The sequence below is a fragment of the Mytilus trossulus genome, chromosome 11, assembly GCF_036588685.1.
Source record: "Mytilus trossulus isolate FHL-02 chromosome 11, PNRI_Mtr1.1.1.hap1, whole genome shotgun sequence".
Classification (NCBI taxonomy): domain Eukaryota; kingdom Metazoa; phylum Mollusca; class Bivalvia; order Mytilida; family Mytilidae; genus Mytilus; species Mytilus trossulus.
The window spans coordinates 51,099,878-51,113,810 of NC_086383.1; the positions used below are offsets into that span (position 1 = coordinate 51,099,878).

At 32.6% G+C, this 13,933-nt stretch overlaps 1 protein-coding gene across 1 annotated transcript; it reads left to right on the forward strand.

Moving 5' to 3' along the window:
• Nucleotides 1–506: 506 nt before the first annotated feature.
• LOC134690455 (trimethylamine monooxygenase-like) lies at nt 507–5,504 on the forward strand. The gene is made up of 5 exons (XM_063550427.1): nt 507–574; nt 1,738–1,954; nt 2,619–2,783; nt 3,593–4,283; nt 4,990–5,504. Exons 2-5 carry the CDS (start codon nt 1,798–1,800, stop codon nt 5,324–5,326), a joined length of 1,350 nt encoding a protein of 449 aa, XP_063406497.1. The 5' UTR covers nt 507–574; nt 1,738–1,797; the 3' UTR covers nt 5,327–5,504.
• The last annotated feature ends 8,429 nt before the right edge of the window (nt 5,505–13,933 follow it).

Below are 13,933 nucleotides of genomic sequence, written 5' to 3' on the forward strand. Positions count from 1 at the left end.
AATATAGGTGTTCTTGCGTGCGTTTAGCTAAATATCGTCCAGTTCCACCTACGTACTGAATACCGCATCCCGGTTTGTTTCATGTGAGTAAATAAATAATATAATAAATACTGTTTGTTTCTCAAGTTATCAGTTTCAAAATTTAAAGAAAATGTGTATGTTATTTTTCTTGAACAGCCGACGAACATTTCACGGTATTGTTCCTGTTTTTCAAAGAGCAAATGCGTTTTGTATTGTTTAGTGCCATCGAAATACTATCAAGTTCTTTACATTGAGGTTTTATGCTTCCCCGCCTCCATGTTGAAGACCTCACTGTGTCTTTTGGACAATTGCACTAATTTAACCTTAAATTACCTAGTGACAAATTATTTGTTCATCGTCAGTTTATCTGTCTTTTACAGGACACTTGTACTTATTTAACCTTCGGCCATGTCCACTATCAATATTGATATTGACCTGGTGATAAAATATTTGTTTATGTCCACTACTTAGGTATGATATACATTTATCAACATCAAGACAACCGCTTAACTATTTCGTTAATACAATCATCGAGAGGTTTTATGAAAAGCAGGTAAATTTAAAATTTGTTGTAATGTCTTTGGTTTGTCACCGAATTGTTTTTGTATATTGTTTTTAAATATTTTATAAAGAATTATCTAATATCTTAATAGATCGGTAAATTCTATTTTAAAAGACAGAAAAAAAATCTTTCTATATTGAAGTATAGATTCTGGGTCCTGACGTTGTTTATCATCTCGATAACGTGTTATAATATTCTTTTAGTTTCATTTATGAATATTACTTTAACTGTTTATTCTGTTTTTTATGATGTACATTTTGCATGTCTCTGTACGTGTACACCCTGTCATTGTGTTATTGTGTAATTGTAAATTTATGTATTTTTGTTTTTCGTTTTTGCTAGTTTGCTTTGTCTGTGTGCCTTTCTGTGTTTCCTTGATGCATATGGCGTGTGCTTATGAAACCCGTTATTGTGCTATTGAAAATTCTTGTTTTCTTGTTTTTCATTTTTAATGATGTGCTTTGTCTGAGTACTTTTTGGGGGTTTGTTTTTGCATGTTTGTTTGTTTGTTTGTGTGATTGTTGTGGTTGCAGTGCAGAGTTGATTGCTATATTCCGTGTTTTGTCATTACGACATTATTGCCTTATGCGTCTGTTTTTGTTAACACTGCTGTCAATATAATGAAATGTTATGCGACTGTCATGCAAGTGATAGGTTAAGCTAGCTATATAACACGGTTTAATTCACCGTTTTCTACATCACAAAATGCCTGTACTAAGTCAAGAATATGAGAGTAGTTATCCATTCGCTTAATGTGTTTGAGCTTTTGATTTTGCCATTTTAGTACGGACTTTCCGTTTTGAATTTTCCTCGGCGTTTGGTATTTTAGTTTTTATCTGATTTAACTAAAGTACGTACTACCTTTAAGAAACTAAAGTGAGGAATACTAAAAGACCGGTAAATAATCAATCGAAACGAAAAGTTATCAAAAGTACCAGGATTATAATTTTATACACCAGACGCTCGTTTCGTCTACATAAGACTCTTCAGTGACGCTCAGATCAAAATAGTTAAAACGCCACAACATTTCTTTTTTTGAAAAAAAGTTCCCCCTTCTATCTCAATTTGCGAGATTTAAGTTTCAGATGTTCCCGAAACACTTAAACTCTCGATAAATTTCCCCCATTAATCCTATCATAATATCTTATTTTTAGTATAATTGTGGAACTTTGAACAATTTGCTGTTTGTAGTCCCTTTTTCCTAAAGGAACACAATGGGTAGTAAACGGAAAGTTTGTATCATTGGGGCAGGGCCTTGTGGTATGACAGCATTATTTCACTTTGATCAGATCGGCGATTCTTCGACGGAAGTCGTCTGCTACGAGAAAAGTGACACGTGGCTTGGGCTTTGGAACTTTACATGGATGACGGGTAAATAATAAATATTCTCTAAATAACTACTGCATTTGATTAGGCATATTTATAAGGATTAAAAGATGAATACATTTTTTTGGTACTTCAACTAGATCTTTAAAAGAATGCAGTGCAATAGGCGAACTCCTAAGACCACTAGACCACCAAGGACTCTTCTGATAGTGTATACAATTTGCCTCAAAGTAATTAAAGTAAGGCACAATAATGGTCTATCTAAAGAGACGAATGATTTCAAACGGATAATCCAAATTGATAAGCGGAAGGAAAAAACGAGAAAAAAACCAACACAAAAAAAACCACCATCACCAAACGAACCACTAAACGAAACTCAGGGATGATTTGATTTTAAACTTAATATATATATTTTTTTCTTCTCCAAAAATTGACTTTAAGATATTTTGTGCATATTGTTTTCTCAGAAATCACAAAAATCTTATGAATTTTTTTTTCAGACTTCAAGTTTTGCATTATACTTTTATATTTGTATTAATCACAGTAGAAAATGACAAAAGCTTCAAAATGATTGATTTTCAAATAAAGAAATGATGCATTCTTCTGAAATGAGACAATATATATAACTGTAATTGCACTTATAATGTTTTATGGTCCTTCCAAGACACAAAATATTCCACGAAAATAAACTCTTCTTTCGTTATTATAGGAACTGATGAATTTGGAGAACTATGTCATGGTGGCATGTACAAACATCTGTGGTCGAATGGTCCGAAAGAAGGCCTAGAGTATCCGGATTACACATTTGATGACCATTATGGAAAAGCTATACCATCTTTTCCTCCACGTCGCGTCTTGAGAGATTACATGGAAGGTATTTTCCTTTTTATTTTTCTCTAGAGCTGTGATGTAATTTATTTGTGTGACAATTCCTTTTTATTGGAGCGTCATGGACGATTTATCATGTATCATGTCTATAATTCTAGATGCAACGCGCGTCTGGCGGACATAATTTATAGCCTGGTTTATTTGATGATTTACATTTTTTAGCTCATGTGAAATGATAAGTTATATTACATTTTTATGTGTTTTGCTTTGCTTTGTTGTCACGTGAAGCACGTGCTCTTATGAGTGTTTCATCTTATTGAGAAAACAAAATAAGATTTTGAAATTTCTCAGAAAAATCAAAAGTACGGATTATCATGAAAAATACCTGTACTTTTGTGCCTGTCCCTAATCACGATGCTCTGTCCTATGTTAGTCTTGTATTTAAAAAAAAGATAAGTTCATTTATATCTTTCGGAGTTAAGTATGACATCGATTTTGAATGAACTAGTACATATTTTTGTTTTGAGGCTAACTGAAACCTGCCTCTTATTTGTGGATTTTCTAGCTGCGTTGTAGACCCATTGGTGACATTTGGTCATTTTCTAGTTGTGTTTTAGACCAATTGGTGACATTTGGCCATTTTCTGCTTTTGGTCGGGTTGTTGGGTCTTTCACACATTCCCCATTTTAATTCTCGATTTTAAGTAGTGTAATTATAATATACTAAAAGGTAGTGGTGATGTCTTAAACTAACGTCAGAATAATAATCTAATTTGATTTTTTTCTAACAATGAATCAAATTGTTTTGGTGAAAAATGAATACGCATACGTTATACCTTTAAATTGTCCTTTTCAGGGAGGCTTGTCAAGAAAAGTAAATCAGATTTAAAGCGTTTTATCAAATGGAACACCATTGTAAGGTATGTGACCTACAACAAAAAATCAGATGACTTTACAGTGATAGCGGAAGAACTTAAAACAGGTCGCACATTCGAAAGCAAATTTACACACGTTATCGTTGCTAGTGGAATATTCAATAATCCGAACAAACCAACTTTTGATGGCATTGATAGTTTTCCTGGACGAATAATTCATTCCCATGACTTCCGGGATGCTGCACAGTTCAAAGGTCAACGTGTATTGGTTGTTGGAGCTAGTTATTCCGCGGAAGATGTATCCCTACAATGTTTGAAATTTGGAGCAAAAAGTATTGTCACATCTTATAGGTCGAAACCAATGAACTTTAAATGGCCAGCTGGAATTGAAGAACGACCATTAATAAAGAAAATTGATGGAAAAGTGGTCAATTTTATCGACGCAAGTTCGGCGGAAGTAGATTCAATAATTCTGTGTACAGGTTACAAATACAGTTTTCCGTGCCTGGAAGACAGTTTACGCCTGGTGTCAACGCTGTCGGTGTATCCTGCTGGTTTATACAAGGGATCCCTCTGGTTGAATGGTGGTAATCGAAAATTGTTTTACATGGGAACGCAGGACCAGTACTTCTCGTTCACAATGTTTGATGCACAGGGACTATGGATATCCAGGTACATCCTCTTTATAATTATGTCGAAAAGCGAAAGAAAATCATACACTCCTTACAATGTCCATGTTACATTAAAAATTCCGGAACAAATTTGTTTATACCCTAAGATTTTTAATTTTTAAGCAACTTATATTACAAAATGTATTACTCAATACTGTATGTCTTTAATGTTCTCCTTCAACGTTTGTATCTTTTATGTATTCCTCACATATTTTGTTTAATGAATACATTTGTAGTATATTGATTTGTCTGTTTCCCTGTGTAGGTGCAGTAGAATGTATTAGAGTGTTACTCTAATAATAATTGCTAAAGACCGCATACTGACCTCTAGATGACCATATACAAACTATGCTTTAGCACACATGGTTTGGATTGTTTTTGGATTTAATATCTCCTTTCGCTTCCTCAATTGTTTGACCCCTGAAAATCAGTAGCCTGGGTAGATTCAAAAAATGCAAACCAAATTACAAAGAATATTTTTACATTAACTTTCAGTTTATGAAGTTTGACTGTAACCATTTGGATGGCTTGTGCAGATAACCACTATCTCACAATTGTATTACTAAACATTGTTCAGAATTTGTATCTACATATATATCTTCTAGGAAAGCAAATTTACAGATCAAACATTTTTGGGTTGATGATTAGACGAGTTGTATATCTTCTAGGAATATATTCTTGTACTCATTATCAAACTTATCATTTAGGTTTATTACTGAAACTTTACCGAACGAACCAAAGAGCATTAAAGAAATGAAGAAAGAGGAGCAAAAATGGGTACAAAGACGTAAAAACGTTAAAGATTGTCATGATGACATTAACATACAAGCCGATTTTATTCAAGATCTAAGCGACGGAACTGGATATCATTCAGATGCACCAAAGGCTGGAGCATTATTCCACAAGTGGGAGCATGATAAAATGGCGAATATAATCACTTACAGAGACCAGCCATTTAAATCGGTCTTTTCTGGTACTATGGCTGCTCAGCACAAACCATGGTTTCAGGACTTTGACGATTCAATTGCTTCCTTTGTCAAATAGGTAGAGCTACACCGTAAAATATATGAAATCCTATTCATGTTTAAATTAGGGAAAACTACATTTTGAGTAGGAAATGACCATTCATAATCTTGATGTTATTTAGAATATAACAAGGTGTTTAATATGTATACTAGGGTATATCATATGATAATGTTCATTTCTTTTATAAAGATATACACATAAAGTCCTCATGGTGTTACAGGACAGCATTACTCAAATATGTTGTTCTTTGTATAGTTTTTGCATATTATATTATAAATACGTAAATGTTCTCCGGGTGCTTTTTTTATATTTAGAACTTTAATAGCGTTATAAAAGAAATTTGATAAGATCGTAGGTTGTTATTGAATCTGCCTCTGAACCTACCAAGATGTGTGAAAGCTTCACTATACTAAATATATATAAGAAGATGTGGTATGAGTGTTAATGAGACAACTCTAAATCCCAGTCACAATTTGTGAAGTAAACCATTACAGATCAAAGTAGACTTCGATTTTTATCACGGAGCCTTGGCTCACACCGAAATGAAAGCTGTAAAAAATTAGGAACGAAAAACACTTTAAGATACCACATAGACAAACGGCACCAACTAAACAGAAGATTCAAACAATTGCTGCGCGTTTAAACGTTTTAATAAACCGCAATAATAGTGTAAATCACTACTTAGAAAGACACACTATAAAAAAATCTATTGAAATGGTTTAACTCAATCAAATGACATATTGACTAAAATGGACATACAAGTGAACAGGTAAGCGAGTGTTCCAACTCTTCCTGAAACTGGAGCAGGGGTGTTACAGGATAGTTGAAATGTCATCTTCAAAACATTAAATTTTAAGTCTCTTCGGTGATGATCAAGATAAAACAGCTGAAAATCACAAACCTAGTCTAAATGAAAGTCATTGTTTAAAACAATATTCAATTTTACGACAAATCAGAAGATGATGTACTCTTTTGTTGTTTCAATGAAAAACAGTACACCGTTGCTCAATAGTCATTAATCGGCTAAGCGAAAACAAATTCGGGTGACATACATGTACCAAAACAGAAAAAAAACATCAACCATGAGAGGAAAACAACGGAACAGCAGAAACACTTTTAACACTACTACAAAAACAAACGCCAGCATAATTAAAAACGGACTATATGATAACAACTGCCATATTCATGACTTTTACAAGACATTTTAAGGACAAATTAATAGTAGGTTGAACGTATGTTTATGGCTAGCCGAAAACGTCCGCTTATATAGCACATTTATGGATACGTAACAAGAATGCATTGCAAATAAAATAATGAACACACATTAAAGAGAAATACATAAATAAGTAATATGATAGTACACCTCAACATGCAAAGCACAGAATAATACCTTTCACACACTGTACACCACAATATAATCATAAAATGTGCGTCACACGAATGTACTAAAATGTGCCCAAAAATGTAACTGCATTTGATACGTTACACGATACACATATTGATTACAATCTGAATGCAGTTATAGTAAATAAAAAATTATAGGCCAGAGCACCTGACAATGATGAACAGCCTTGATATAACTTGACCTTAATGATATTCGAAATACCAGGTAAAATATCATCAAATTAAAGAAATTCACGAAGATCAGTTGTTTACCACAGATCATTTACTTTGAGGAAATCATTTCAAATGAATAGATGTGTAAAAGTTTATAATCGACCACAAAACATTCTATCGAGAAAAGGTCTTATCAGGTTTCCACAATTAAAGATAATGTATTGTATAGATTAAAGAAAATATATTTGATCGAAGCATGCAATATATATGAATCATCAAATCATTCATTAAAAAAGCAATAATAGAATACACTTGTGATTGCAGACAAATGTTTGAATGCATATGATAATGCATTTGACATATACACAGTGATACATTGAAAAACATATAGAATCTAGACAAAAAATGAAATAACCAATTATTTGCAATAATACTAGTAGGTTATGCACAGTTCATTGCAAGGATTATTTATAAAATGATGAAGCAAAAGCTTGCGTTTATTTCACAAAATGCGCATGTATCAGTTCTTATGATTTATATATACACATGGAAAAAAGTATTGCAACATCTTGATTTTTTAAAACTTGAAAAATCAGCCTCTTTTTTTGGGTTGAAATATAATAAAATATTTGTATAATATTATTGAAACTTAGTTTATGATAACATTGGCATTGAAACAACAAAAAATGTTTGAAAAAAAATATATCTATATAACAACAACTTTAATAACAAAATGAAGTGTTTTTTGTACAAACAAATACATTTGACAACTTTTACTGTAGTCGAACTTTACAATGTCAGACATTTCAAAATGAATCTTCAGATGACTGTTCACAGCATGGTTGATCGTTATACGCCAAAGAAAAAGTACTTTGTGCGCAGCCTCCATTCAAACGGATAACCGCATCTAAACGTCTTCTGATTCCTGCCATAAATCGACTAATTTGTTGCTTAGGTAGCAGCAACAATTTCATGATCAATAGTGTCCCATATATGCTCGATATGGTTCAAATCCGGGCTACGATTGGGCCAAGGAAGATGAACCGAATTCCATTTGAACAATGGATCTTTCTCCACGATTCTAATTTCCAACTTTGACGATCTCTGCACTACATTGGATACGGAAAACTGTATGACTGTTCGTAAGCAAAGGTCTCCGAAATGGTCTTATCGCACGATAACCAGTAGCGATGAATCGATCTCGAACAGTTCTTGTTAAAAGGCTCTTGTATGTCCACCACTCTCTTTTTTGGATTGTATTGTATGCAATGAGTTTCCTTCTGACCAACTTTCATTATGCTTGATTTTTTCCTAGCAAATGCTATAGGGGGTGTTCTTTATCTCGGAAGGTCTTTAACTTCGTTTATTGCCAGTTTTTTTATTATTCTCAAAACGATGCATAGTACAATGGTGATGCGCGACATTCCTGCTTCTCTTATGCTGATAATCTGTCATCTTGCTGGAGTAAATAGTTGTCGAGGACCCATTACATAGTATCAATTACATAACTTTAAAAGCTTGGTTATTTAAAGTGTTGAAAACAATGCGGATAAAAACATCTGTTTTGTTGTTTACGGGTACAGTAGCTGCATGTGCAGATAAAATCTTATCGAGTCGATATTTATTGATTAAACTCAGTCGATACTTAAATAATGTTAAACTAGTTCTATTTTACCAAATTATATAACACAAAAATAAAGAGTGTTTTTTTTTAAATTTTAATTTCAATTTGGTGCTGCAATACTTTTTTCCATGTGTATATTTTGATTTGAAATATTGGTAAACTGCTCTTGCTTTACTTTCATGAGGTTATATTTAACCCGAACTCTCAGCTTATGCGTAAAGAACAATAAAACGCAAATTAAAGGCAAAAAAAAAGAAGGAAAACAAGCACTTAAATTGAAGATAGTATTCAAAAATTTGTAATAATCATGGTGCAATCATTTGTGGTTAGTCTAGATGTACAAATTCAAAAAAAGAGAAGTAAAAACAACCATATTCATTTATAGTTCTAATTATATTTGTATAGAAAACTTTCTTCGTCGGTATTTGCAGAATTTTGTAAACTTGTCACCTAATAAATTAATACCTTTGAAACTTATTCATAACAGAGAGTGCCAAATAAATAACAAAATTAAGAACTTTAAAGGGAAATGCCCTTTTCAACTTTTTGAATTCGGTCATGTCCAGGATTGATCATGGAATGAACACACTACAGATAATTAGATCGAAAACTAAATACGCATAGTTTGAAATAAGTAATAAAAGATGTTTGAAATTTTGTAGAGTCAAAATCAGTTAGAATTATCTCCCCTTCGCTATAAATTTGCAAACATTATATAACAAATAGATTTTTGGAGCTGAAAAAAAATAACATAAGATTGGGAGCTCGTTTAGAGGTATAGGTTTTGACTCAAAGGAATTTGCACCAAGACTAGTCAAATGAAAGAGAAAAAGATTATGCCCTTAGTTAAGAAAAATTCCAAGATACGCCTACAAAATGTTAATATTAGTTGTCTCACTTGCAATTTAAAAAAAAAGTTTTCAATTTGATCTTTCATGTTCTGTGTAGCATCGATCTCCCAATTGTGACTATAGTTTTTAAACTATAAATTCTAGCATAATTTGTACATTCAATAAGCTCAAGAGGAGCATACCTGAGCATCTGATTGTTTGACTCTGATATTAGTTTTGATTCCTTGTATAGCGTTTTTATTGACTGTTTTCCTTCTTGGCGAAGTTGTGTAACCCTTTATATCGACTTATTGTTATTATTGTTCGATATAAAGGGTTACACAACTTCGCCAAGAAGGAAAACAGTCAATAAAACGCTATACAAGGAATCAAAACTAATATCAGAGTCAAACAATCAGATGCTCAGGTATGCTCCTCTTGAGCTTATTGAATGTACAAGTCTCCTGTATGGCTCTCTTTTTAGGATTGAATTGTTTTAAATGGGTTTCCTTCTGACAAACCTTCATTATTCTTGATTTTCCCTAGCAGATATTAAAGGGGGTCTTCTTGATCTCGGTAGGTCTTTAACATCGTTTGTTGCCTGATTTTTATTCTCAAAACGACTTATAGTGGAATGGTGATGACCAACAATAAGTGCAATTGTCACAGCGACAGCTTTTCTCATGCCGATTATCTGCCATCTTGTTGCAGTTATGAATTGTGGATGACCAATTACAAGGTGTCAATAACATAACTTTATAAATTTTGTTATTTAAAGTGTTTAAAACAACGAGGAGTCGATATTTATTGATTAAACTCAGGATATATTTAAATAATGTTTAACAAGTTCTATTTCAACAAATTATATCACAAAAATATAAAGAGTTCTTTTTTAATTTGAATTTCAATTTGGTGTTGCAATACTTTTTTCCATGTATATACTTCAAATATTATGATGTTCGAAAAAAAAAATTTGAATTGATGCATTTCCATTAATTTTGTTTCTTTTTAAACAATGCCACGTGTTACCATCACACGTGAACAGATTCATTGCGGTCTGTTTAAAAATCTGATTGTATATTTTAACCGACAAACAAAATAGTGTTAAGAATAGGACTTCCATCAAAGCCTATACATCTCATCTGATCTAGTTTTCGACCAACAAAAAGTAGGTGATAAACTTTTATATGAAACCAATTTACATCGTATAATTGTCCCATACACGATTCTCAATTTGAGTTAGTAAGTATTGATCAAGCAATTGTAGAAAAGTACAGTGACATTTGCCACACAAATTGATTTTTAATGCCCCCACCTTACACGTGCCACGTAAGACTACATTATGTTCCATTAGAAACATGTTTTATCTGTCGTCAATTGATAGTGCAGTGTAATTTCTGTGAGATCAAGTTTAAAGGTCAAACAAGGATTTTTTTTGATTTTTCTATATGTCAGCATTATTGCATATTCTAAAATTATCTGATATTATTAAAATGTACAAAGACAAGAAAAAATATTTAAAAACAGTATGCTTTATTACAAATAAGGTAGAACAAAAAGTTAAAAAGTTATATAGATTATTTTAATAAGAAGCCTCATTTTCCAGAAGATCTCGCGAGAGTGATACTTATGAGTGACACAACAAAATAATCGTTTGTTATTCATCAGTTCATTCCCTTATCCATTTAGGGGCCTTAGTGGTCGTTTGATATGAGTAGTTGAAGAACATTGAGAACCCAAATTCCTAAAAGTTTTGCCAAATACAGCTAAGGTAATCTATGCCTGAGGTAGAAAAGACTTAGTATTTCAAAAAATTCCAAAATTTTGTAAACAGTAAATTTAGAAAAATAACCATATCAATGACAATTCATGTCGGCACAAAAAATGCTGACTACTGGGCTTGTGATACCTTCAGGGAAATAAATCTCCACCAGCAGTGGCATTGACTAAGTGGTTGTAAATAAACTCATCATAGAAACCAGGACTTAATTTAATATATGCGCCAGACGCGCGTTTTGTCTACAAAAGATTCATCGTGACGCTCGAATCACATGAGTTTCAGCATAAGCAGAGACAGACAATCTCTCAATAGGCTTTTTTCTTTTTTTTTACATATATTTATATTGTAACATTTTCAAATGGTAATAAAGCGGAAACACCTTAAGATTTACAGTTTTGTGCAGGAGTATATATTCCGGTCCTGTAGAGGACAAACAAGAGCTGTTTACAATTCGTAAACTGGACAACAATTGTCATATTCCTGACATGGAAAAGGCATTTTCAAATGTAGAAAAGGGAAGATTGAACCTGGTTTTACAGCGCTAAACCTCTCACTTTGTACGACAGTGTCATTAAAGTCCGTAATATTTACAATGATGCGTGAACTAAACATACATCATAACTAAAATAGTCAAAATATGGGTACAGCAGTCATCATCGTGTTACAACTCTAAAAGAAACAATTTATCAGACCACAAAAGCATCTATCAAATTAAAAACACATGTAATGTAAATCTGTAATACCCTGGTTTATAAAATTATTTGTACAGATGACGCTTAAGGTTATTACATTTCCGTGGTAGTCTTTGATTGCTGTTTGTCATAGTTATTTTCGTTCAATGGTTGTCTTATTTGAATTGTTGTAAATTCTGTCATGGTAAAGCCTGTTAAAGCTTATCATACCTCATGGGAGTATTTGCCGGTTTTTGAAATACCGAATCACTGGTCTATTGCTATCGTACTCGCTCTGTTGCGTTTAAAATGCAATCGGAGTACGAAAACATTAGCCCGGCAAGAGTGACATTCCTTTCTCCAGACTGTTTTCTTGTGAACTACAGACTGAGGTACACGAACCCAATAAAAAAACGAAGGTGCTCTGGAAAATTAAGCAGATATTACTCTATATGTGGCACCCGTCGTTCTTTTCCTTCTTGCTTTATACCATCAAATATCCTACGTGCAATGCAGACGCAAAAAAACAAAAAACAATTGCGGCCTTATTAGATGTTGTGTTATAAATAAGGTATTTATTAATATAACACAGACAATGCTTATCTAGTGTGTAAAGATCATCAAAACATTATTGTCTAGTCCGTTAGATGCAAAATAACATGACTAACCTAATTGAACTTTGATGACACCGTGCTTTGGAAAAGGTTCAAAGTTGAGATCATTATATTTAGATGCGATATGTATTTAAGTAAATTCAAATCAACCTCTTGTATCATTCCTGCAGAAAAAATAGAAGGGACACTATTTTTTTTAATCAGGTCAGTTTAAAATTATTGTGTTGTCATTGAGTTGATTTAAAATTAAGTTTGCTAGTTAAATGTTTAATTGAACGAAAGTTACCGGTGCGATGTTTATTTATTGGAATTTGAAGCAGTCGCTTGGTGTCATCTTTTGCAGAAATTAACACGAATCTGTCTATGTCAATTAGATAGGTTGAAAAGTATGTTGCATTTTAACGTGATATTCTTTTTTTAGAAGGTATTTAAGCCAACAAAAGGGCAATTAGAATATTTTTTTTATTACCGACTTTTCAATTCTGATTATATAATTTTTCTACAGGTAACTTACTTTTTGCTAGGAAATCCTGGTACTCTGGTAAGTTCAGAGCAACCAAATGAAGTAAAATTTAATCATAATTGGTGCAATTTAGGGGATAATTGTGTCAATTATAGACAAAAAAAAACGCAGAAACGTTTCCATCAAAATTGAATCGATTGTGCGATTAGTTTCACTTTTTGAAGTTGCTCATACATGAACGAATTCCAAGATTTCAAACCAAAGAGAAGGTAACCCCTCGAAAACATTTTAAACAAATTAGTAGTAAAAAGTTGAAAATATGAAAATGGTATTTTTTAAAATGAAAAATAATAAGGATCTTAATAAAATAAAATAAAGTAGAAAGCATAATCCATAAGTTTCATTTTCCATAGCCATGCTAATCATAATTTGAAGCATTACTTTACTAAATAACTTAATAAATGTAGATTTCGTTGCTCGCAGTAACTTTTAAATTCAAATATGGCTATAAAAAGTAATCTATAAATCTATATGTCATAATTAAGCACTTTCGATGAACTGACAACTCACCAATTTGTTTGTATTGTATAACGGAACCCTTCCATTTAAACCATTGACAATGAATGTTCTTAATAGTTATCCGACAAGTGTAAGATCACCTCGATGGCCGGAGGCCAGAGGGTGATCTAACAATGACACAACAAGTCCGAGTGGGATAACTAATTTACATCCCAGCTGCTTTAGAATAGACGAAAAAACATTAACAGTTCATAAAATCTAGTTTAGAACGCCACAAGACCATTATAATATACTTTATATATTACTATATGATGTATACCCTTAACGACCCCCGAACACGATGAGTATATATCAAACAATTGCCAATCGGCCCTCACTACACGCCACTTTATAAAAAAATCGCCCCTCTCTTGTTTACCGACTCGACCCACTTTTGAGGAGTGTAAAACCAAATTGAAAAATCAGTCTGACAACTCACTTATTAACGAAAAATGTTTAAACCCCACTGAAAAAAGGTCTGCCAATTCGCCCCACTTATTAAAAAGTAAAATCACAAAAATACCGAAC